General features: G+C 53.9%; 1 protein-coding gene across 6 annotated transcripts in view; it reads right to left on the bottom strand.

Annotated features, from left to right (window-relative positions):
- The window catches only part of Cfap46 (cilia and flagella associated protein 46), a 93,103-nt gene that overhangs the window by 17,071 nt on the left and 49,741 nt on the right, over nt 1-26,291 (bottom strand). For 5 of the 6 annotated variants that reach the window (XR_012449577.1, XM_074078025.1, XM_074078026.1 and 2 more), the window contains 17 exons: nt 24,729-24,837; nt 22,217-22,355; nt 21,776-21,959; nt 18,167-18,329; nt 16,530-16,732; nt 15,833-15,973; nt 15,004-15,153; nt 12,973-13,121; nt 12,115-12,213; nt 10,350-10,482; nt 9,530-9,676; nt 6,467-6,667; nt 6,264-6,370; nt 5,385-5,561; nt 4,341-4,476; nt 2,598-2,786; nt 1,640-1,828 (listed from right to left, as the gene is read on the bottom strand). Coding sequence is in view for 5 of the 6 variants with exons in the window: in XM_074078025.1 (XP_073934126.1) it covers nt 1,640-1,828; nt 2,598-2,786; nt 4,341-4,476; nt 5,385-5,561; nt 6,264-6,370; nt 6,467-6,667; nt 9,530-9,676; nt 10,350-10,482; nt 12,115-12,213; nt 12,973-13,121; nt 15,004-15,153; nt 15,833-15,973; nt 16,530-16,732; nt 18,167-18,329; nt 21,776-21,959; nt 22,217-22,355; nt 24,729-24,837 (2,616 nt within the window). In the remaining variant the exon portion in view is untranslated. The remainder of the gene's footprint in view (nt 1-1,639; nt 1,829-2,597; nt 2,787-4,340; nt 4,477-5,384; nt 5,562-6,263; nt 6,371-6,466; nt 6,668-9,529; nt 9,677-10,349; nt 10,483-12,114; nt 12,214-12,972; nt 13,122-15,003; nt 15,154-15,832; nt 15,974-16,529; nt 16,733-18,166; nt 18,330-21,775; nt 21,960-22,216; nt 22,356-24,728; nt 24,838-26,291) is intronic. The other variant, XM_074078023.1, reaches the window with a different exon arrangement.

The following is a 26,291-nucleotide window of genomic DNA, read 5'->3' as shown; positions in this document are numbered from 1 at the left end:
TCCCTGCATATCAAGGTGGTCAGCATCAAGCAGTCATGTGTCCACTTGACTCGGGCTCTCATTCCAGCCGGGAAACAAACACAGAAACAAGTGAGGGGGAGAGGCAGGCCCAGGGAGCAATGCATCCCGAAAGCTAGTGTCGGGGAGCCCTCGACTTGGGAGATCATGAGGCGTGACCTTAGTGGGAAGCTTGAGGCACTCCCTCAGTGGAGCAGACCAAATGGATGAGAAGCCAGCATGTGCACAGAGGCCCGGTGGCCCTGTGCTGACATCCAGAAGATTCCACACTTCTGGTTCTGCCCAGCTGTCTAGAAGTCCACCAAAACCCAGGCCCAGGCCACATGCAGCCTCAACAAACTCCAAAGGACCAAGATACCCAGGGTTTGTTTTCTAAGCACAGTGACATCAGACCAGAGATGCCTGAGAACACCAGGATTGCCGTGGGGTCAGACAACAGAGTCAGTCCAGGAAGAAACCAGGGTGGAATCCAGAAAACGCTTACACTGACTCAGAGGATGAAAATTCTACCCATCAAAGTGATGAGGCTCCTCTAAAACAGGGCTTAGAGGGAAGATACCGCCTGGAACACAGGAGAGAGCAGGGGAGAAAGCGAGTCAAGTTTTGCTTGGCAGCAGCAATAAGCTGCAGAAGGAGGCAGAAGGGAGCAGGCAAGAGAGAGTCGGCTGGAGACCCTAGGCCTGGGAATGGAACAGGTGCCTTTCACAGAGCCTCCTGGACTTCCCGTGGAGAGTTGTTGCATGTTTGGGGACAGCTCCTCTGCGTCGGGGTCGTTAGCATTGTCTCATGGATTATAGCAGCTTGGGAGGACAAGACATCCCGAGGCCTCCTTTGTGGTCCTCATGTGGCTACCTGTGCAGGTGCTCGCAAACACTGGCTGAGCCAATGGCCATAGCTCCATGTGTTCACCCAACATAGGTCCATTGTGGCCTGGTCCTGAGGACTTGAGACAAACTTCCCAAGGGCTGGCCCCAGGGCTGCAGTCTGTCAGGCTGGAAGTTGCTCTGGGTGTGGAGTCTGGTGGCCACAGAGCCTGCTATGCTGGGATGGAGGTTTCCTGTAGGAGCTGGTCTGCAGGGACAGGTACCTCTGCACAGGTGTTCAGCAAGGGGCCCTGGGAGCATCCAGGCCTTGCAGAGTCCTGAGTGGGCAGGTCACTTCCACCAGAGCACCTGGCTCTGTGGGGTGACTTTGCCATCCCTAGAGGAGGGTGGGCCCTGGACAGGGGTAAATGGAAAGGTCACACTAGCCATTCTTAGGGACACCTGGGTGCCCTGATGTGGTGGGCAGCTTGGAGCTTGGAGACTTCTTTCTGGATCCCCAGGTTGTGTAATGGTGGAGGGACAGTGAAAGTGGCAGCTCCTGCTGCATATTAGCATGGGGGTCAGTATCCAGTGCTCACACCCCAGGCCAGCACATGGGGCTTTAGGAAGCTCCCAGGGGCCTGTGAGTGGCCAGACAAGAGGCACTGAGGTGTGAAGACGCCAGGCCCATGCCCATCCTAACTGGGGATGCACAGTAGCTCTGTGCCTGAGATGGGTGGTCCTGCATTCCCACATTCATTCTCTAGGCACTGCCAACAGCTCTCTGCACCACACTTGAGTTGGAAGTGGGGTCTTACCAAGGGACCATCCTCCCAGAGGAAGGAGGGGCTCATGGGGTCTGTCTGCATAGCCAGTAGGTGGAGGGTCCTCCCGGCCAGGCCCAGGTACTGGGCACGGATCTTCACGCAGCCAGTGCCCAGTGGCTGCAGGCTCCCCAGCAGCACCAGTGCCGTGTGCAGCAGGGTCCGCTTCAGTGTGAGCCATTGCTTCAGGAAGACAAGGGGTCCTGGTCACTGCCATGGCTGCTGGGCAGCCATCCACCCTCCCTGGAGGTCCAGTGAGCTGCCCTACAGCGCTGGTGCGTGAGGTATTTTGAGAAGAGCCCTGCACTGTGGGCTCTGCTGGTGGCCTGGGGGTTCTCAGGGCCAATGTGTCAGAAAGGCCATAAAAGTTCTTCTAGAACTTCAATCAGAGCTCACTACACAAATCGAGTCCAAGTTTAGGACTATCTTTGACTCATTTAGAGTCATGGCAAATTAACTCGACTCATATTTCATGACATCTAAAAAACATAAGGTGGAAGAAAACGCTTCCTTCAAAACAGGGATTTCACATACTCAAGCTTTTCTTTTTGATGCTGGGGATGGAACCCGGATCTTGCACACGCTGAGCTGCACCACCAGCTCACAACTTAATTAAAAAAAAAAAAACAACTACGTAATTCACCTTTATCTAGCCCTTTTGCACCCTAGTTGAATGCTAAACTCAAGTTCTGGGGAAGACCTCGAGTCACATAAGGAGCACCTCCCAGGGGGACCCCCACTTATTTAACCAGTTAAGTCCCCTCAAGTGCCTTTCTGCACCAAGGCCTGGGTGTGGCAGAGAGCTGTCGATGCAGGGGTGCGTCCGGCACCCCTGTCCTGATCTGCACCACTTCTGCATCAGAGGGAGTCCTGAGCCTGACTGTGGAGCAGAGGGACATCTGGCTGGGCAACCCCTGGGAGAGGACAAGGACTAAGGGTGCCCAGCACTCACCAGGCCGACGGCCGTGTAGTCACTGTCGCTCTGCAGGAACTCCTCCAGCAGCTTTTCCAAGGACGGCTGCTCCAGGCGGTGCACCAGCATCTCCTTCCACATGAACTGCATCAGGTCCAGGCTCTCCTCCACCAGGCGGAGCTTGAGGTCGGCCAGCCTCCGCATCCGCGGGCTGTTGATGTTCTGCAACTGACAGGGCCAGGCGTGTGGTCAAGCAGCAGCCTTTCCGATGACACTGAGCCTACCTTTGACGGCCTGGGGGAGGCATGACTGATACCTCATAAACTGCACGTCTCTAAAGCGTAAAACGGACAGAAGTGGAACACACTCCAAACCATGACTGCCTCAGAGACAGGGAAGGACCTCACACTCCCGTGTCCCCTGCCACCCACACGCGCTCTTTGGCTCTTTTCACAGCACATTAATCAATTTGCGCTGTCTACACGGAATGTAGTATTTTGTCTGCTTTGTCTAACTCAGCACGGCCGTCTTAAGATCCTTCATGTTGCTGCATGCATGTTTGTTCCTTTTCCTAGCTGAGTATTATTTCGTGGTATGGTGTCCTACGCTTTGTTTACCCACTCAAAGTGTTTTCTGGTTTTGGGCTCCTGCAAGGTAAAGCCACTGTGAACACTCTCTCACAGTGTCTGGATGGACGTGTGCTGTCGAGTAAGAGCTTAGGAGGGCAGTGGCGGGGTCACTGGATGGACCCCTGCTTAACCGCCTTCCAAGTAGCTGTGCCGTTTTCCGTTGTCCCTGGCAGCGTGAGGGGGTCCAGCCGCCCCACAGTCTCGCTGGCACTTGCCAGTCTCTATAGCTGCAGCCATGTTCATAGACCTGTGGTCATAAGTTCCACTTCCTAACTGACCAGCCGTGCACGTCTCTTGGTGAGCCTACGTGACATCCACACGTTTTCCTTGAGGAAATGTGTCTTCAAACACTCCCTTTTGATCGGGTCGTTCGTTTTCTTACTGACTTTTGAGAGTGCTTTGCTGGTTCCCATCCAATGCCCTTATCAGATGTGTGATTTGCAAATATTTTCTTCCAGCCGGTGGCTTGTCTTCATCACTCTCTCGATCATGTTTTCTGAAGAGGACATCAAGTTACTGATTTTTTCCTTCATGGCTCGTGTCACATATAAGTGACACATTTAAGTGTCACATATAAGAAATCTTTGCCAGGGGCTGGGAGCTGGGGTTCAGGCCTGTGACCCTACCTACTTGGGAGGCAGAGATCAGGAGGATGAAGGTTTGAGGCCAGCCCAGGCAAAAAGATCGTGAGATGCCACCTCAACCAATAAATCTGGGTGTGGTGGCTGCGCCTGTCATCCCAGCTGTGTGGGAAGCACAACGAGGAGGACCGTGGTCCAGGCTGGCCTGGATATGAGCATGAGGCCATATTCGTAAACAAAGCAAAACGGGCTGGGGTGTGGCTCAATTGGGAGAGCACCTGCTTAGTAAGTACAAGGTTCTGAGTTCAAACCCCAGTAGCACCAAAAGAAAAAGGAAAAAAAGAAAGAAAGTAAAGAGATCCCTGTTTGTCATTGATGTCCAGGGTTTTGAAAATTCTGGTTGTGTATTTTGTCTGTTTCTAGTTGGTTTGGATGGAGAGTAAATCTAGTTGCTGTTACTGTGTCTCAGCCAGAGGTGGAGATCATCTGGTTTGCTTTAAGCCATGGCAGTAGTTTGTATGCCAGTGGGAATGGCCAGGATGTGTGCCCAGGATGCCAGGACCCATGCTTACGTCTTGAAGGGACAGTAGCTCCTGAATTCTGTGGAAAATGGCTTCTTCTTCAGCCATAGCTTTCTGGGTCAAGTCATAGGCTTCCAGGTAATAGGAAATTTTTTGTTCTTCGTCTTTCTCACTTCGGGCACATGACCTTGTAAGATATAAGAGTAGAATTTAGAACAAAGACGTTAAAGCACGTATCACCGTCACCAATTAATATACAATATGTAATTTCTACATGATTACACTTCAGATTTTTTTCAGTGCTTAAAGTTATAATTAGTTGTTTTACATGGGAGGACATTCTCAATCTATTTTGAAGCAAAGATAAAAACTTTGGAATGACACCGTGTGTACACTGTGTTTATAAGAAAAGGCATGGGATGAGGCAGTGCCACAACCCCAGGCGCTGGTGTCATCGCCCGTCTTCTGCCTCTCCTGCAGACCTGTGATGGTGCTGTGGCCTATGGGCAGTAATAAACACGAGGTGTTGGGATATTTGTCCTCACAAAGGCTGAACACGCCTACATGGGATTTGCTTATGTGTCAAAGGCATGGGATTCCCAGGCTGCGGAGGGTGGTCAGTGGGGTGAGGGAAGGGACACTCCAAGACTTTGCCAGCATGGGTGGGACCTGGGAGAGGCCAGGGCCCCGCTGCTGTGAGTCTGTGGGGGCCAAGTGGCCTCTCACTGAGGAGGGAGAGGAGCAGAGCAGGGCCAAGGGCTGGAGGACAGGTGAAGGCCACATATCCCCAGATCATGTCCCTGAGGGAGGGGTGGGTGGTCAGGGAGGAGGTGCTGTGAGGGCTGGAAGGGAGCTAGAGCTGGGAGGAAAGCTGGGTGCCTATCAGGACTTGGTGGTGGTGAGCAGCTACCCGAGGCCCTGCAGGACTGCAGGGGGTGAGCGGGTAGAAGACAGGAAGGAGCGGGGGCCAGTGATGTGTGAGAACTTGGGAGAAAGCAGCTGCCGTCTGCAGAGGGCCACACTGACCCTGCTCTGAGGGCCGCAGACCCGCGGGGCAGCCCCTCTGTCACAGCGACGTCTGCTGCATGGTCTTACCTCTTCAGCTTTGCCCGTGCTGCCTTTACATCCACACAGTTTTCCTTGTAGCCACAGTTGATAAGCCTCTCCTCAATTTCCAACAGACGATTGTCCATCTCCTTCAGCACAGACAAGCCCTCAGGACTTTCTTTGTTGGCTGAGTTCAGGGTGAGCTGGATCTGAAGGCACGCGTGCCTGCCGGACAGTTACTGTTCAGGGTTGAGGGGCTGAGGTTCCCTGCCCAAAGCGCAAAGCCCAGGAGTGTGGTCACCCTCGCTCTGTCCAGTGTCCACCCAGGACTGCTGGCTGAAACACCTTTGGGCCTTCCTCTCAAGCTGAAACTCACATGGTCATACTCCTACATCACGTGACTGAGGAGAGACTAACAGACGTCCTGTGGGTGTCAGATCCATTGGGAATTTCAAAAGCATGCCCCTAAATGGGCGCACATGGGAACGGAGGAAACCCATGCTGAAATGACAAGCTGTGTACAGATGGGACGCTGCTGAGAGACTCAGAAGCATGTGTACCGGGACACCAGCACAGTGTGGACAGCCACCCGCTTCACACTTCACAGAGGAAGCAGACACAGCAAAGAGGACAAGAATTCCTGCCGCTGTGGTCAGTGAGTCAAAAGGGTTGTCTGAAAAGGCCCAGTGGCTCTGATTCAGAAGAAGAGGGGAGGGAGCAACAATCCAGCCCGAGGCCGTGGGAAAGGTGTGGGCCCCGTGGCAGAGGAAGCTGCAGTGGAGGGAAGGTCTGTTCCCAGAGGAGCCAAGGGGCAGGCGGGCCACAGTGAAAGGCGCAAAGCCCAGCTATTTTGAGCCTCACGTCTAAAACATGGCCCAGACAGGTGGGAGAAGGAAGTACAACTCCCATGGTGCCTCGCAAAATTACCTGGCTTCCAGGTCTGTGATGAGGAACTCCAGCACAGATGCCCGGTTGGGCCTTTCTTTCTGGAGGGCCTTGAAGGTGTCAATGAGTTTTTGGAAGAGGTGGCAAACCTGGGGGTACCCGGGTACCAACATTACCACATCACTCACTGGAGCCCCAGCTGCCCCTCCACCAAGCGCCATGTCCTCAGAGCCGGCCACTCTCACCGAGGCTTCTCTCCCGGAATCTTCTGAGGACAAGATGGCCTCAGCTGCAGTCAGGGTGGAACTGTACCAGAAATCCTCACTCCCGCCCAGGATCTGGGCCTTCTCGATCATTCTCGTCGCTTGTCCATGGTTCTTTTCCTTGTTGGCTAGCTGTGCAAGAAGGAGCAGGCACCGCGCCTGTGCACAAGGATCGTCGAGCTCCTAGAAGCAGGTAGAAATAGCATGGTGGTACACAGGGTCGATGTGCATGGAGATGAGGAGCGGAGAGACACAGAGAGATCAAGGGGGAGCGAGACTGAGCTCACGGGCAGCCTGGTATTAGGTCTTTTCCTCTGGCCCTAAGCTTTTCTGGCAGCTGAAAGAGAAGCCCATGTTTTTCTTTGGGAGTGAGACCTGTGTGTTCTTTGTCCCCTCAAGGGTATGGGGACAGTGAAACGGCCCCTCAAAGCTGAGAATCAAGGCCCTTTTCCTCCAGTACCCTCCCAGGCGGCTCTACCCTAAAGGCAGGGGTGTTGACTGCCTAGGGGAGGTTGCTACTTGGGGGTGGACAGGTGCCCTCTTAGAGCTGCAGGCCCCCACTTTTGTCCAATCTGCGGATCCCATAGAGCTGCCCCTCTGTCCTGCCACCCAGGGTTGGCAGCCCCTTCCCTACAGAGGCCCTTGTCAGAGCCAGCTTCACCGCACAGGCATCCATCAGTACAAGGTCACTTAGTTTGGTCATGTAATGAATAGTTCCAGGGCGAGTGACTCTCCCACCCAGCCCTCAAGGGAGGTCCAGGCCTGAATGTGTCCTTTGGAGGAGGGTGGGCAGTGACCTGTCTGGACAGTGGGAGGCCCAGATCCTTGGGCCCTTGAGCTCCGGCTGGACCCACTTTTCATGGTAAATGCCAGGGAAAACAGGGCAATTTGTGTTAAAAACAAAGTGGCGCAGTGGAGCAAGGGAGGAGTTAGACACAGGCAGCCCAATGTAGTGCCCCAAGCTGAAGGCTGACTTCTCTGGACAGAGACAAGCAGGGACGCAGGTGCTGGGGGCCGCCCTGCAGATGTGGGTCAGGGACAGAGGGGACAGCTGGGGATGGGAGTGAGCACCCCTGTCCATTGAATGCTCTCCGTCAGAGAACAGGAACCCTGGTGGGGAAGCTCAACTCAACTGATTGTTCTACACTTTCAAATGTGCCCAGCAGGGGCAGGGGATGCTGTCCAGCAGGAAGGATGAGGTCACATCATTTGAGGTCCTGTCCTGAGCCAGGGGCTCATTTTTCACCCATACCGGCCTGGACCGTGACCCCCCTAATTTTGTGCTTCCTGTGAAGCTGGGACGACAGGCGTACTCCAGCATGCCCAACCAGTCATTGAGATGGGGTCTCATGAAATTTTTCCCTGGCTGGCCTCAACCTGTGATCCTCCCAATCTCAGCCTCTCAAGTGGCTAGGATTACAGATATGAGCCACCATGCCCAGCTTAGATGGCCCTTTCTGAGAGCCTGAACACAGCTGGGAGGAGACAAAGGCAGTGAGCTGGTAGGAAAGGCAAAGGACCAGGATACAAGGGCTGGGAGAGTTAAGAAATGAGTGGCCTAGCAAGTGTGAAGCCCTGAGCTCAAACCCCAGTATTGCAAAAAAAAGAAAGAAAAAAGAAATGCAAATAAACCAATAAACTGCTTTCCATGACAAGCACTTGTTAGGGAGCCAAGGCCGGTATAGGAGGGAAGGTGGTGGACAGGCAGCCATCGCCTCTGTTCTGGGGTCTGAGCTCCCTATGCTTTTGCAAGAGGCTAGCTATCCCTCATGGCTGTGGCCATGGACAGCTCTGTGCTGTACGCACCAAATACAGCCTGCCTGTCTGCAACCAGCTGGTCACCGCAATCTCGGTTCCTTCCTGGAACAGGCTCCTTCCTGGCTCTGGTATGCACACACCTATCCCGTTTGACACCTGCACACACCTGTCCCCCTGCCTGACACCTGCACACACTTGTCCTCTGCCTGACACTGGCACACCTTTCTTCACTGTGAGAAGAGAGCCCGAACCTTACAGGCTGTCATGGGTACCGTGGCATTTTACACCATCCTATGTCCTCCTCTTCTCCTGCAATTCTTCAAAATGACATGAGCTGCAGGCTGGCTGCTTCTGGGCTCTGTCTCAGCATTCTCTGAAGTTTAGCTGCAGGTGGAGCCGTGCATCTGCAGGGAACTGGAGTGCTGTCAATACTGCAGCAACTCGGGTACACGCCCATTGAACAGAGAGAAACACAAACAGTTTTCTCCCATCCAGCTTTCCGGAGGGCAGCTGTCCATGGGAAGGCAGCCTTCCATGGGGAGACAGAGCCCAGAAGGGCAGAAGAGCCTGCTGAGCTCAGAGCTTGAGACAGTGCTGGCAAGTTCCACTATGGGGGCCCATAGTGGCCCATACAACTATGTGCAAATCTCCCATGGACAGCTGGTCTCAGCTGCCTAGGGTGGAGCAAGGAGGAACAGCCACAGCTCAGCAGACAGAGGCTAACTGAAACCTTCCCAAGGGGCTTGGTTAAGACCAGGGTTTCACTGGAGTCTGCAGAACAGCCAGCGACACCCATGAGTCCCACAGCTGAGGGAATAAGGACACATCTGAGGAAGACAAGTCCAGACCAAGGGGACCAGGGTCCAGGTGGCTGGTACAAAACCTGCCTCCTACCACAAATAGCACTCACTGGTGGAAGACACCTTCCAGGGCTCCCAAGATCTTTTCCCCTCATATGCCACCAGAAAGTAAGAAAGCTGATGTGTTAGAAAACAGGACCTAGACCAACATCCAAGAAAAAGAGAGGCAGCAGAAATGGACCCACAGTGGAGCCCAGGAACTGGAACTTTAGCATGCTCTAATCAATAAGCAATGAAAGCATGGAAAAGACAGGCCAGGCATAGGAAGGTCGGGCCTGCCATAGAGAACTCATCCTATGGAAGAGTTGAGTGCGTTTTCTAGAACTGGCAGACACAAAGAAGCTTCAGAAAGGACACACCGTTTCCTGGACAGAAGCCACTAAGCCATGTCCAGCTGGCTCAGTGGCCACTGGCTGGGGCTCTTTACCTGGAACGCCTGGTGAGCCTCTGACAGCAGCAGCCGTGCGGGCTGGTACAGGTCCATGTCCAGCAGGACCTCTCCCTTGAGCATCCACAGCTGGGGGTAGGATGTTCCCTGCAAGCCCCTTCCAGTCTCCTCATTTATCTTCAAAATCTGCAAGATACCATGGTCCTAAACTTCCCTGGCCCACGTCTGTGCTCCTTGTGACACGCTGGCTAAGGAGGCGCAAGTGCCCAGGAGAAGCCAAAGGGGTTTCTCCAGCACGGAGCTCGGCCCTTGCAGGCTCTGCCTTGCCTGGATACTGGATCTCCAGTCTCTGCCCGTTTTCCTCCTGATGAACCTCAGGTCTCCGGGACCCCCTCCCTCCTCACTCGCCCCTTGCACCCATCCAAGCACAGCACTAGCTGTGTCACAGCAGGCTTTGCAGCACCCGGCTCTGCACACTCTGAATGGTGAGGTTGCTTCCCTCCATGAGCTGGGCAGCAGGCCCGGGGGTCTGCAGGTCTGCCTCTCCCCACCCGTGCTCCCCTCCCCTCTCTCCACGTACTTGGTGGCCCCCTGACCAGCGTGGAGGGCTCGCTGAGGCTGGCAGCTCAGCTGGGTGCAAGACTGTCCCTCAGCCATGCTGAACCCTGGCCCCCTGGGACCCCCTGCACTCTCTGAGGCCCTGGTGCTGAGTTTGGTGGGCTCAGGAGCAGAACTCCAAGCCTGGTGCCTCAGTGCTTTAGCAAGCAAGTAAATTTTGGCTCATTCTCTCCCATTGCCTAACAGCTAAGACACTGCCACCACTGGGCTGTGGAACAGGCACCTGGCAGGGCAGGGTTACCTTGTCCTGGGCTATGAGTGGCTTCACCTCTGCTGGACAGACTGGAGCCAATTGCTCTTTCAAGGTTGGCAAGCTGTCTTCTAACATGGGCTCCTTATTTTTTTCTTTTTTAAATGCAATCTCTTTTCTGCAGCTAATGTAAGTAAAATTAGACAATATGCATCAGAATAATTTCAACGGCCAATGAAAATACCATTAGTAATCAAAGAAATACAATTAAAACAACTATGCCTTCACCCACAAGTGTTTATAAAGACAGGACTTGGTCCCAGATCTGCAGCAGTCTGGCCCCCAAATTCACGTCTGCTGCCTGTTCTCTCTTTGGAACAATCTGAGATGCCGACTTAGAAGTTTAAGATGAATTTCAAACGCCAGATACCAAAAGCAGACCTCTCCCCAGAGCCCCTCCAGAAAGCCAAAGCTCCTCAGAGCTCAGAGTCGCTCACAGAAGCCATGGGTGTCTTCCACTGCCACAGGCCCCATCACACCATGTCCAGGGCAGTCCCTTAGAAGATGGGCCTATCCCATGCCTGCCCAACCTCTCAGCCCCACACAGGCCCCTGCCATCAGGCCCTTTGACACTTCTGTCCCTATGCCGAGCCACACCCCCCCAGGTCCCAAGGCTTGCCAAGTGTCTCCTGAACACCTGCATGTCCCCCAGCCCTGGCATCCCTGTGCCTCATCTGCCATTGTCTTCCTCCCTTTCCCTCCACAGACCATCCTAAGGCTCCCGCCACACAGCACACAGCAGGTGCTCAAAACCGAGGAGCAGGAAGAATGGGAGTTGAACTGAGTACTGCACTTCTGGAGCCTGTCTGAGGCAGCAAGGTCACCTGTGCCAAGCCTAGGCCTCGGGGTGCGCCTGCCATACCAGGAAACTCACACATGACTTACGTTCAGCCAGGGCTGGACAAATCAATTATGGTGCTTACAAACGTGAACAGGATGGTGGCACATACTTCTGCAATCCCAGCTGCTAGGGTGGCAGACACAGGAGGATCACATTTGAGGCCAGCGTGAACAAAAAGTCAGCGAGACTCTGCCTCGCTGGGGACGTGGCTCGAGTGGTAGAGCACCTGCCTGGTAGGAGTAAAGCCCTGAGTTCAAAACCCAGAACATTTGTCACGACAGGCTGCTCCGTGGAAAAAACCTCCACTTTTTATAAAAACAGAGTGTGTTTTATCTAATGGGGGAAAAGAACTAAACACCAAGGGGTAGTTGCCAAACGAGGAGGCTGGTGAGGACACTTATTTTCTTCCTTACCTTTGTTTTCTAAAATTTGAACAATGAAACGTGTTACTTGTCCAGTAGCACACAAAAATAAGGCTGAATTGTAGAAATTAGCAAAATCAGAACTGCATATGGTCACAGTACAGGAATATTCCAGGTCTCTAAATGTAAAATGTTTGCTACAGAAATGACAGTCAGTTAATTCAGTTGTCACACGCCTAATGACTGCACCCTGCTTATCCTTCTGGGATGCCAGGACAGCCCCAAGGAGGAGACCAGCTACAGGGTCCCCTGTGGGCTCGCCCCCAGGCGCTGCCCCAGCCAGGCCTCCACCCCTGGGCACAAGGTCCAGCAGCTGTGACAGAGGGGTCTGCCACTGGGAGGGGACACAGCCGAGAGCAGGGCCACGTCAGATGGCCTGCGTTGCTGCCTTGGGGCCTACATCAGCCCTTTCCTGCAGGCCAGCTTCAGCCTGGATGGCACCAGTGAGAAGGAGTGAGAAGGAGTGGAACTGCCCACGGGAGAGCCAGCGCACCTGGCCTGCTCTACCTCCCCCATGTACGTCTGTCCCACGGCCTCTTCGTGGTAAGCAGCGGCATCTCGCAGCCTCAGCTCGGAACACACCTGGACAAGTCTGTGGGGAAGGAGGACAAAGCAAAGGAAAACGTTACACAGGACACAGTCGCCGGGGGTTCAGTGCACCTCAAGGGAGCTGCTGAACTAAGTAGGAAAAGCACCCTTTGATGGTGCTCCCAGTGATTCTCCAAGCTACGCCAAATTATCAGGTAAAAACAACAGGAGGCTCTATCAAACTTCAGGCTCCATCAAACCTTAAAAATCCATCGCTCACATATTTTATTCACTACATCATTCACTCAGCCATCGTCAGAGGACACGATCAGGTTCCAGTGGGAAGCTCTGTTCTGAGTTGTTTAAAACACTTTCATTTGGACAGGACTCAGCCTTTTGGAAAAGTCGTGCAAACGCTCCCTTGTTAGCTGTGTGCCTCCCTCACCTGCCACTGTGCCTCACTGCCTTGGCCTTGTCTTTATCAGTCTCTCCACCACCCCCATTCTCTTGGACCCCTGGAAGGTAAGTTGGCGACATGGCACAGCATGCCATCCCTTCATCCCCAAATACCTCAGTGTGTGTTTCCATAAAGCAAGGCTATCCTCTAAGGATCAGGTAGCCATCGTAAAATAAAAATGCCATTTTTGCACTCAAGTGTTTTGACGCATCTGGCTTATACATCTTTGGGAGTTCATTATCTGAACAAACGATCAACCGCAGGTCAATGTTTAAATGCTGTTTGTTTTTACATTGCTTTGCGCAAAGTCACTCTTGCTACTTAAATGTTTCCCCGTTCCCCTGGGGGTAAGGGAGGGGCACGAACCGCAGGTGGTAGAGATCCGCCAGGCTCTTGCTGTCCACCACAACGCTGGCGATGACCACACCCAACTGCAGGACCGGGATGCTGAGCTCATGGAGGTACATCTTCTGCAGGGCCTTGACCAAGTGGTCCAGGTAGTACAAAGTGTAGGTCTGCACAAACACACAGCAAACGGGAAGGGTGGCGGGTGGGGGAGGAACGCCTCTAACAGGGGCCCAGCAGTGCCTGCCCAGCACACAGCAGGCGCTCAGCTGGTGGTGGTGGCATGAAGGACAGATGTACCCTCCTCCTCTTCTCCCTGAGCAGTAGGCTTCATTTTGTCAAAACTATCCTTAGCACCCGAGTGTAGTTAAAAATCCTCACGAGAGGAATACCCATTTATGTGTCCAGTCTACAAATACTGGCATTTGTTTCAATTTTTTTCCACAAAAAACTGTTAATTCATCCAAAATAGAATTCCTTGTGTACAATACAACTGCTTTCAAATCTGACATTCAGAAAGAAGAGTGCCAAAAATGGTTGCTTTTAAGTGGGAAATTACCAGTTGGATAAACCATTTTAAACATTTGCTTCTAGGAACTGGAGAGGGGAACAATGCAGGGAGAGGTACTGGGCAGCACTGCCTGTGTGAGCAGCTCAGAGGCAGGGCAGCCCCCGACTCTGCCACATACGCAGGTCAAGTTCGAGCAGGTTGTAGATGTGAATTCAGCACTGTGCTATCAAGGTGGAAAACACTCGCACCTTTTGGAAAAATACTATGAGAGAATATGTATGACCTCCAGAAAAAGACATAGTTTTGTTTTTTTGTTTTTTAAAAAGGACATGAGAAAGCACTAATCAGAAAGGAAAAGATTACTTCCTATTTTTACAGCCAATCCTCTCTGCTCATGAAAGGATCTCATCTAGCCAGAGGAAGGGCCAGCCACAAAGTGGAAGTGGACCTGCTGCTCACAGGACTGTCAGGTATTCTTCCCATAACAGATCAAGGAAAAAAACAGAAAGCTTAATAAAATATGGGAGACACCTTGGACGGCACATCACAAAAGAGGGCGTCCACATGGCCAGGAAGTGCTCACAAGGCGCCCAGCCTCACTGCACTCAGGGGGTGTCCACACCTGCCATGGGGAGATGCGCAGCCCAGACTGGGAAGCTAGCAAGGACCCAGCATCAGGAACTTTCCCACAGGGTCAAATGGGAACAGTGCAGCCTCCCCAGGAGGCATTTGTCAACCTGGCCTATTCACTGTTGCTTTGGATTCCCACGCGCAGCAGTCCAGGGAGTCTAGCAGCAGGCATGTCTTCCACATAGGTGGGTACTGAGACACTCAGACACGGGTGTTCACAGACCCTCCATTTGTGAGAGCCAAGAGTGGACAGGTGGAGGTCTGCTCTCTGCAGACACAGATGGACCCCATAAACATTATGCCAAGAGAAAGAAGCCAAGCCAAAGGAAGGAACAGAATGATTCCATCCGTAAAGACCCAAACCAGCAGGAGGTGGTGAGCTGAACTGTGGCGCCCAGAGATAAAGAACCCTAATACTTGGAACCTGTGCATGACCTTACATGGCAGAAAGGACCAGGATGAGACTCTGTCCAGGCATGTTGTAAGTGTAATCTCAGGGCCTTATAAGAGGGAGGGAGATTTGGCAGAAAGAAGGGGCCATGTGACCCTGTGGCCATAGCTGCCTGGTCTGTGAGACTTGTTCAGCAGGGACAGGACAGGGGTGCAGGTGTGGCACCGGGTCTGGCATGTGTACCTGGGTGTGAATGCAGGGGAGGGAGAGTGTCCATGCATGTTGGCAGCTGTTAGAGGTGGAGGTTGTAGCTGGGATGGGCTTTGGGTTTCTGGGGCCCACAGTGTTCTCTGTCTCTGACCTGAGGTTCAACATTCACTAATGAAAGCCCTGTCTTATAGCCCCCTCTCTGCTGACATTTGCTATAGAAATGCCAGCTGTAGCTGCAGGTGGGGGGACTTGGCGCTGGAAAGCTGCTGGCCTGCCTGCAGCAAGGCCCCGCTGCTTCATGTGCCCTCACCGGCTTCTGGAAACTGTGCGAGTTAATGGTGAAGTCACTTTGGTCTTGCTTGAACGCAGTCAGTATGTCCTCAGGGCAGGAGTAGGAGGCCCACTCTTCTATGCTGGCAGGCAAGTCTTCAGGCTGTTTGATCCAAAGCGGGGTATAACTCTGTGCAGGTGAGAAGCAAGGTGCACTGTGGCAAGTGGAGGCTCCATGTGGCGGAGGCCCACATGGTACAGATGAGCTGAGAGCCTCAAGAACACAGCTGTGCTATGCCACAATCTTTGGGGCCAGGGGCGCTGGAGGCAGCAGGCATCTGCCCTCTCCCGGGACCCCAGGGCACACAGCACAGAGGGGGCCTGGGTTGCCCAGGCTCTGTGATCCAGTGGGGCTGGGTGATCAGCGCCTGTGCCTCCATGAGCTGTTCACTCCAAAAGCCAGGTGCAACTTCTTAGACCTGCTTTGGCAGTGGGAGAAGCTAGTATTTAGGGCGAAGTAGATTTTATGGGTGCTCTACAGGTGCCTATACATGAAGAAACCACCTAGCTTGCTGTTTCAGGACCCCAGCTCCTGCCCTAGCACATTCAGGACCCAGACTCCACCTGTCACCAAAGGCCTCCAAGCTGGCCGTGTGCTTACGTGAAAGGCAGCAGCAGGTTACTGCAGAACCCTACAGGGCATGAAATCACTGCCTCCAAGTTATGGAAGAGGAAACTGAGGCACAGTGGAAATGAGAAGGCCCCTGGGCCTGAGCGTGGTGGAGCTGGGTTCAGACCCCGGCTGTGTGGCCCCTCCTCCTCCACTTCCCCCTCAAGTAAGGAATGGGATGTGGGGACTTTGACATCACCTGCTTCGTGTCCTTCCCTCTCTCCTTCTCCTTCTCCTTCTCTTTACTTTTCTCCTTCTCCTTTTTGGGCAGTGTTATTTGTGACATGGCTGCTGCTAGAGCTTTTTCTGGAATTAATTTTCCTGCTGTTTGCAAAGAAACCTGAGGAAGAATGGGGTCCACATTGGAGAACGGAGTCCACATTGTAGCATCGAAACGGGCCTCGTGCTACCTCCTGCCGCACCTGGCCAGGGAGCTCCAGGATCTGACAGTGTTTCTTGGCTATGATTGAGCCCCCTGCAGGGCAGAGCCCTGGCCAGTGACCTGGGCCCACAACCCGGGTCTGCAAGCACATGGGTGGCCTCCATACATATGACGCTTGGCCCACTTCCCTGGTTGGGGAGGGCGGGGAGGGCGGTGCAGCTGCACCTCCCCATCGTCCCGGCTTCTTGAGGGGAAATGTGACACTCCTCCTGGAGGCCAGACCTGGGTGGTAGGGACACATGGACAGAGAGTATGATTTTAGGACAGGCCTGGGCTGAAGCCATGCAGCCCTGGATGGGGCACTGGGAGGGGCAGGCACAGCTGGTCCTCAAGGGGGACACACGTGACTCCCAGTCCTTCCTGCAGCTGAGGGTGACCCTCAGAGCAAATACGAGCACCACGGTTTCCGGCCCCGGAAGAGGAAGGTGTGGTCACCTCATACCAGCAGCCTCACCTGCCAGATGTGCTTGAAAAAGGTGTAGGCCATGAGGCAGTCGTCCTCATAGTGGGCGGAGCTGGGGGACATCATCAGAGCCCGCAGAACGTGGACACGGGCCAGCGTTTCCAACTGCCTCACGCTCCGTAACTTCGCCAAGGAGGTCTCCTCGCCCTGGGCCTCTGCCTTCTCTTGGGGAATCTGAATGTGCACGTAGTCCCCTGCACAAAGGGTGCCTGAGGCTCAGGGCTCGCCTGGGCTCAGGTGCCCGTGGGCCCAGGCCTTTACGCCCATCGGGTGATTTGCTTCCACTCAGCACCCTGCCCACTGCCTGTCCTGGGCAGAGGCCTCTTCAGCTGGGCCACCTTCTGTGCATCCTGTTCCCAGTGTCCTGACTTTTTCCCTGGTCCTGGGAGATAAGAGCCCTGTCCCTGGGAAGCAGAAAGCTTCTGACCTCAGGCCCAGTACGGGTGGGGATGTCTGACTAGTGTCCTGCAGCCCTGGAGGCTGCCTTTGGACTAGCTGAAGTGGTGGACCATGAGCCACCGCACTGTGGTTTACCCTTGGCTGGATGGCGTGGACTGGTCTGCAAGCTTCTCTTGCGTGCTGGTGCTCTCCTGGACCCCATGAGCTCTACGAGGCCAGGACAGAGGCACATCTGTACCAAGGGATGGGCATCCTTGCAGCCTGGCTCTGGGCCAGCATCACTGTGCCCTGCTGCCCGGAGTCCAGACCTTAGGGCTTGTACACGCTGCTGGATGAGACTTCTTTCTCACTGAGAGGCAGGCTGTCCAATCTGAGGCCTGCCACACATACCTCATTGATTTCTAAGGTCCTGAGGACCCACCCTTGAGCTGGACACTGCAGGTCACTGCAGGTCCAGCCTCCTTTCCTGTCCTGACCCATGCACCTTATCGCTTCCTTGAGGACTGAAGGTTCTGAAAAGGACCCTCTGTCCATCCTGACAGCAGGCTCAGACCCAGTGACCACTAGGAGGTGGCCCTGACCAGATCAACACCAAAAGGGCTCCCAGGGAGACGGCGGGCTGGAGTTCCTGCATGTCCCTGGGCTTCAGCTCTTGTGCTAGGGGCATTGGGGTGGCTCTTGGGACTCCCATGGACATTTGTGCTCTGGAAACTCTGTCCTCTGGTGTCCCAGGCCTGGTTCCCAGGCAGCAGAGGTTTTTAAGCACCTCGGGTGGCTGTGGTTTCAGTGAGGATTTCCCACGCCTGTGTCTAGCTCCCCACTCACCAGCAGGCTCCTCCCCTCTTCCTAAGGCCTCCTGGTCCTCCACACCTGCCGCAGACGGGGCCCTGGCAGTGAGGAGGTCCAGCACGGGGCTTGCAGTGACTATAGGAGTGCCCAAGGTGCTCAGGACACCTGCTCCTGCAGCCCAGGCAGAAGGCGGCAGCTGGGTGCCGCCATGTTGAATGGAAGGTGCTCTCCCTCCCTGGCAGGCTGGCATGCTCTAAGGGTGAGCCAGCCCACTGCCTGCCCCATCCTGAGCATATGCAGGCTGTCAGGCCCCGCCTCCCACGCCCACGTGGAACTTCTCTGGGTTAGCCTATTGCCGGGAGCGCACGGGGTCGTTTGTAAGGCTTACAGGCCACAGCGTCCTGCAGAGTGTGTGGGTGGGAGGCTCGAGGTGTCCTTACCTTCCGACTCTAGCTCTGGCTCCAGGGCTGGTTTCATGGCCAGGAGGATCTCGGCTGCCCATGTGATGTGGCAGATCACGTCGTCGAGAGGAAACTGCTTGTAATACAGCCACTCGCTGAACTCCAGGATGTAGTCCACCTTCTGCCAGTCACTCTCTGGTTTCTTTGGATGAGACAGAACAGCTAGATGACCTAGCCAGCATCAGAGAACCAGCACTGAGGGACCCTCCCTCAGCATGAAGCCGTCCCATGGCTCGTGTCCCCCGTCACCACAGAGACCCTCTCCATGGAGATGCTCTTGCCACTGGGGCTCCCTGAGGGCTCTGGCTGTGCAGATGGGTGTGGCAGGAAGATGACAGCTTGGCAAAGTCCTTGCTGCCACCTGTAGCTCATTGGCCCCTGTGTTTCCTCACAGCCCCTCCCTGCCAAGCGTCCCTCACACCACAGAGGATGCCAAGCAGGTCTCGAAACAGAGACTTGCTCACGAGTGGACTTCTGGGGTTGGCCCCACCTGCCCATGGGAGGGAAGGCAGGGAAGAAGTAGCCAAAGGCTACCTGGCCTCTCTCCTGTGAGATCAAGGCCGCCATTATCGGCTTCACAGAGAAGAGCCACTGGTGCCCCTCGGACCCCGATGCCAACAAAATGTACTGGCTTGTTGTGCACACCCTTCCTTCCAAGCCTCTTCTGCAGCCTGAGACAGCTGTGGCTCGGCCTCACCACATCAGAGTCATGGCCCCTTTGATTCTGCAGCTGTCAGCTTGCAGACTCTCCTGAGGCCACTTATTCATTCCACAAACACTGCAGCAGGCTACTCTGTGCCAGGCCTGCCCCCAGGTGGGGCTCAGAGGGTGAACGCTCAACACAAAGAACAAGTGCTGTCACCAGGACAGGTGACCTGAATGGCAAGGAAGGATGAGCAAAGCTTCGGGGAGGCAGGAATGCCACAGGGCATTTGAGGAGAGAGCGAAAGAGAGAGAGAGTGAAAGAGAGAGAATGAGTGTGCCCATGTCCCTGGGGTGGTCAAGGGCAGGACTGGGCCATGGTGTGCAGGCAGGTAAGTGCAAAGTGGCATATCTGACCTGCACTAGATGCTCTGCTAAGAGCAGAGTGGGGTGGACCAGGAAGAAGGGGTCTTGTTAGGGCATTGCTCACTTGGGATGATGGTGGCTGGGACCAGGGCAGCAAGGTGTGGTGTAGCCTCAATATGTCTGAGGCAACAGGTGCTGGTGTGTGAGGCATGCTGTCCAAGCTGATGACTGAGTGTGCTGAGGGACAGAAGCAGATGCCGTGTGGGCCTGGAGTGGGTCCAGCAAATGGAGGATAGAGCTGCCCTCACCTGGAGGGGAAGGCAGAAAGGAGGGGTCCATAGGGAAGGGGTTACAATGCTGGTCAGATAAGGGCCAAGCTGGCAGAACATATAGGAGTCTAGAGGGTGGCAGCCCTGGGCTGGATGAAGACTCACCTGTGGGAAGAACCAGTGTAGCTTTGGCATTTCACTCTTGACACTGGCCAGACTGCCAGGGGTGTGAGAGTTGGGGAAGGAGGTCAAAGCCCTGCACCCAGGTCCTCCTCCCCCAAGAAGAGGCAAGGAAGAATTGTGAATCAGTGAGGTCGCTATACCTGAAGGTAAGTGAAGGAGGAAGGACAGGACGTATCATGGGGGTGAGATGGTGCCCACAACAAACCACAGAAGCTGTTGGTGGCTTTGGCAAAGCTATGCAAATGTGGGAGGGGCAGGGGCCTTGGTGGAGGGTGGAGGTCGGTGGAGGGTGGACGAGAGCACAGATAATCCTTTCGACAAGTAGTGCCAGACACTGAAGAGTGACGCTGGACCCCCACCTCACACCAGAGATACACTCTGACTCAGAATGGACCGATGACTCGGACGTGCGAGCTGAAACTGTTAACCCTTATGACACTCGTCTCTAAGACCTTGGGTTGCAAATGGCTTCTCAGATATTATACTAAACACAAGCAACCAAAGAAGAGATGAATGAATTAGATGTCAAACTTTTGGGCTAAAAATAATACCAAGAAAGTGAAAAATTGTCTTAAAAGACAACGCACACAATGAGAGAAAGTACTTGCAAATCGCTGGTCTGATGAGGGACGTCCATCCAAAACATGCCGAGAACTCTCACAGCTCAACATTAAAAGGCAAATGACCATTTAAAAATGGGCAAAGGATCGGAACAGATGTTTCTCCAGAAGACACACAAATGGCCAGTAAGTCCCTGGACAGACACTCATCACCATCAGTCATCAGGAAGAGGCAAACCAAGACTAGAGCCACTCCACACCCTCCACGATGGCCATGACCAGGCCACACCACGAGCTGGTGAGGACATGGGGAATGTCAGGGCTGACCGCTGTGGACATTGCCTGGCAGCTGCTCAGATAGTTAAACAGAGTCACTTGTATGTACATACCCAAGGGAAATGGGTACATCCAAGTCCATGACAGCACAACTCACAAGAGCCAAGTGGTAGAGGCAGCTCAAATGTCCTAATGCACAAGCAAAGTTTACACACTTGGATGAAATATTAGTTAGCCACCAAAAGGAAGCTAGGACAGACACAGGCTAGTGTGACTGAGACATGATGACATTATGCTCAGTGAAAGGAGCCAGACACAATGGCCGGCCACCTGATGTCTGGTGGCATTTGTATGGAAGGTCCAGAGCAGTGGCCATCAACACCCAGTGGGACAGCAGTCCCCAAGCAGCAAAAATGGTGATGCGGAGTGGATGCTAACAGACACAAAATTTGTGGGGAAGACGATGAAATGTTGTGAAGTTGATTTTGGTGATGGCTATATGACCCTGAGAACTCACAGAAAACACATTATGTCCCTAAAAAAAGAAATAATGGAATGACGGGACTCGAGATCAGCCAGGATAGACACTTTCAAGGAGCCTCGCTGCACAGGGGACCCCAAGGTGGCTGGGCTTTGTCCTTCCTTCAGCAGCCCCTGCTGTGGTGGCCTCTGCTTTTCTAGGGCTGGCTTCCGACTTCCTCTATATGAGGCTCCCGTCACTGCCTGTTTCTGAGCTCAGCAGGAAAACCTGGAGGATGACCTGGTATTTAGTCTCCAGGGCAAGGCACAAAGGCGTCCACAGCCACTTGTATTATGCCCGGGCCTCTGTGACAACCACTGTGTGAGGGCTGGGACAACTTTTGTCCTATAACCAGGTCCTCATGCGAGTTCCACAGGGACCTCTCTCCTGGGAACCACAGTCATCAATCCAACAACCAGAGGGCCACTCCACCTCTCCTCTCAAGCGCATCGAGTAGAATCTGTCCAGGTCCCTAAACACTGCGTACAGAGCCCTGTTCCCTGAGCAGCTCAGCCTCTGGAGAGACCTTGGAACTTTACCCACTCTTTCCTGGCCCCTGGTCAGCATTGAAAGGGGCAAGTAGAGGCAAGTAGCCCTCAGTCCTCAGCTCTCTACAGAGCAAAGGCCTTGCTTTGGCCAGGGCTTGCTTAGCCGAGGCTCCCCCGGGGGTCTGCCCAGCAAGCCCCCAGTGGTTGAGCCTCTTGCCAGACGACTGCCTCTGCAGTTAGAGACACATGTGCTCACAGTCACCCAGTGCCGACAAGACGTAGACCTGTAGTGCCTGGATGGCATTGTGGTAGCAGGTCAGTTCTCCGCAGATGTTCTTTGAGTTCAGGGCCAGTCGGTGCCACATGTGCGCCAAATAGTCTTCACTTTCATCCTTGAACTTCTGAATTTCCATGCTGAAATTCTGGCCAAGTTTGGCCTTCACGATGACCATATGTTTGAAAATCAGGCTAAACAAGAGTGAGAGAGATAGATAAGTCAGTGCTTGAACCAAACGATCAAATTCTAAACACATAAACTGTCCAAAGCTCGGTTTGTCTACCTTCCTGCTTCAGGGACAGAACGAGATGAAACTGAGTTGGGGTTTGTGCATTGTGTTGCTGGCTCTTACTGGGGAGATAAGGTCCTTCAGTGGAAAGGGGAGCAAGGGCGAGTTCCACTGAGGCAGCACAGAGAAGGACTGGTTAGCCAGGGCAAGTGCACTCACAGGCGGTGGGCTGTCCGTGGCAGCACCTGCACGGCTTCATCCAGCACCTTGAGGCCGCTCTCCCAGTCATTCTGGTCAGCATAGCTGTGGAAGAGCAGGCCGTAGAGTGCAGCACGGAGTGTAAGGTCATCCTCGGCCTCTGGGGTAGGGAAGAGGAGGGGGACACTGGGAGGCAGGTACCCTACTCCTTGCAAATTGACTTGATGCTCTCTGATCTCTGATTGCTGGGATCCCCTTTGCCCACACCCCCCTCCCTGTCACAGTCCCAGATCAGAGCTTTGCTACATATGTGCAGAAGGCAGGCTCTTGTCCTGGAGGGCTGATGTAAAGTGGGAACAAGTGCGGTCCCTGCCCACAGTCTGCTGCAGGCCTGGGCCCCCTCTGCCCGAGGGAATCACTTGCTTGTGCCTCTTGCCTGGTTTCTGCCACTCGTTCCCATTGACATTGTGGTTTTTGCTTCAACAGAGCAGCCTGGTGTGTGGCTGAGTGAAGGGTCAGTGGGTGGAAGGGACTCAGTCTCACAGGAGCCTCCCAGTGCCCAGGACACAGCCCTGAGGCCTGCAGTTCTTAGGCATCATGGCAGGCACCAACTCAGGGTAACTTGACACAGGTCCTGTGTTTATGTCACACTTGCAGTTCTACGTGGCTCAAAGTCCCGTGGCTGGGGCCAGCAGCTCCCTGAGGCACCGTCAGCTGGATGCAATGCTCTGTCTTCAGGACAGGACCCTCGGTGCCACAAGCCCCCAGCTCAGCTTCCCACCCTGTCCATAAACAGCAGATCTAGTGGCTCCCTGTTCCCACTGTCTTTCCTCCCCCAAACTGGCTCACTTGCCAGGCGTATCCCCAGTGGCCTATGTCCCCTGCTGGACCTCCTCTATGTCCCTTCTTGCCACTGCCTGCCGCCTGGGTGGTCTGGGACAGAGGAGGACAGACCCAAGTCTGACCTGCCCACTCAGCTTCCTAAGTCTGCAGCCCCTATGCCCTTCTCTCCAAAAATCCTGTTACTTTTCTTATAACCTAAAAAATCAACAACACACTGAGGGAAGAAGAACTCTTTCCAACTGCCCACTCAGCGTGGTTCAGGGAAGGCTGCAGGCTTTGCATGTCTTGCCATGGAACTTTGGCCACATCTCCACCACTAGCCTGGTACCAGGCACTTAGGTGGTTCTGGCTGACACTGGGGAGCAGGGGGCTTTGCTGGGTTTTCATGCTGTGCACACAGGCCATGTGCTGGCTGAGAGATTGCCAGGGCTTGATGGGACCTCCCAGGTTGCTGGCTCTCTGCACTCATCATGCGCTGGTCAACATCCCAGATGGGAACAAGGTAGGTCCATCCACTGCTTGAATTCATTCTCTATTCTGCCCCCAGGAGCATGCTCATTCTCAGTTCTACCTGGCCGAGGCCCCGCTGCTTGCTCTGCATTTCCGGTTGTGTCCTTGGCCACGGCAGTGGGGCACATCAGGAGGCTGGGTCCAGCTGGTGCCTCAGGGCAGAGAAGAGCCTGGGCTGCACCTCCCCACAGGGGAAGGACGGACTCAACTGCACCCTGAGCCTCCAGCTGTCCTGGCTTGACCAACACAAGTATCTCGTGCTACAGAATCATCTGCCAAACTTGATGCTAGAATTTTTCTACAGCTTGGTTTAAATTTTTCTGCCTTTCTCATTATTCACAAGGTTTAATGTTTTTGCCTGTTGGAAAGTGTGCCTCTTCTCACAAAATGTCTGCTATACCCAATTCTATTTTCTGATACTTTTTAAAAAAATAGAATGTGAGTTTTTAAAACAACTATTCCACCTATCTGAAGCTTATTTTGATGACTGGACTGCAGCTTGACTTGCAGGTGCTATGTTTTAGCAAGTGGCCTCTACCAGCTGCCCTGTCCCCACGGTGGCTGGGCATGTCCTGCCTCTCGGATGGCTCCTCTCTGCACAGTTGTTCTCATGGCACTTGCGAAAAACCAGAACTGGGGTCAGTACTCAGCTTATATTTATGCATATGTGGCCATAGTTCAGTTTTTTATTTAACATCCATTTTTATCTCTACCTAGACTCTCAAGTGCTCAAGGTAGGGACCACTTTTCTGATCCACGCCATTTGAAGACCTGCCACACACACAGCCGGCCCTTGATTAACTGGGCGGTTATTGGTTAGAAGAGAGTTATTTATTTCCTATAAACTTGAATTGGAACTGAATGTGGTTCTACTGTTATAAGGTCACTATGTTTCTTCTTCTTTTTTTTAAGGACCACATCTGCACATTTTTTCTGGTAGAAAATCTGATTTAGTACAGAAACGCGATTTATCTGTCAGCCTAGCCAGGAGGCAAACCTTGAGAAGGTCAGGGCAGGTCTGCACTTAGGCCGGTGCGGTCAGCGAGGGTCAAGCCCTGGGCTATGTTCACTGTGCAGAATCAATGGGAACCGATGAGCCTGCCATCGTCACGATGAAGGCGGCCTCGTACTAGGGCATGGGTGTAAAACACAAGGGCTCCAACCATCCAGCCCTTCTCACCCTGTCTGTCCAGCACCCACAGACCTGGAAGAAAGTTGCCTTCAGTCACTGACCCGCCCTGGAAGTCAGCTGTGGGCCACTGGTGCAGGAGCAGTGTCTTCCCTTTGTTCTGAAGTGAAAACAAACACAGTGTGTGCTGGAGGGGGGCCCTGTGTGCTTCTACCATTTTGCTTCTCACTTGTCTCTGTAACAACTTACAGAAATGGAAGCAAAATTTCAGGAATGCTAAATAAATCACAAAAAGTTCAATCACATTTCATCCATAAGGAAAGGCCCTGACTGGACGTCATGGTCACACCTCTGATCCCAGCTACATGGAAGGAAGCCACAGGTAGGAGGACCATGGTCGGATGCTGCCCTGGGCAAAAACCCTATGTAAAAAATAACTAAAACCAAAAGGAGGCATGGCTCAAGTGGTAGACACCTGCCTTGCAAGCACAAGGCCCTGACCTGAGTTCAAAGTCCAGTACCAAACCCTACAATAAAGGAAAGAAAAGGCTCCTCGGTGCAAGGTGAGGAACATACGATACACCACACACCACACACCACACACCACACACACCACACACCACACACACCACACACCACACACACACCACACACACACCACACACCACACACACCACACACACCACACACACCACACACACACCACACACACCACACACCACACACACCACACACACCACACACACACCACACACACACCACACACACACCACACACCACACACCACACACCACACACACCACACACCACACACACCACACACCACACACACACCACACACCACACACACACACACACCACACACACCACACACACACCACACACACACCACACACACCACACACACACCACACACACCACACACACACCACACACACCACACACCACACACACACCACACACCACACACACACACACACACCACACACACCACACACACCACACACACACCACACACGCCACACACCACACACACGCCACACACCACACACACGCCACACACCACACACACGCCACACACCCACACACGCCACACACGCCACACACCCACACACACAGCCACACACTCCCACACACCACGCCACACCACCACCACACAACAACACACACACACACACACACACACCACACACACCACACCACACCACACACCACACACACACCACACCCCACACACACCACACACACCACACACCACACCACACACACACACACACCACACACCACACACACCACACCACACACCCACACCACACACACACACCACACACACCACACACCACACACCACACACACACCACACACCACCACACACCACACACACCACACACACCACACACCACACACACACACACACACCACACACACCACACACCACCCACAAACCACACACACACACACACCACACACACACCACACACCACACACCACACACCACACACACCACACACCACCACACACCACACACACACCACACACACACACACACCACACACCACCACACACCACACACCACACACACCACACACCACACACACCACACACCACACACAC

This window comes from Castor canadensis, chromosome 7, assembly GCF_047511655.1.
Source record: "Castor canadensis chromosome 7, mCasCan1.hap1v2, whole genome shotgun sequence".
NCBI classification, from domain to species: Eukaryota; Metazoa; Chordata; class Mammalia; order Rodentia; family Castoridae; genus Castor; species Castor canadensis.
This window is presented reverse-complemented; position numbering and strand designations above follow the sequence as displayed.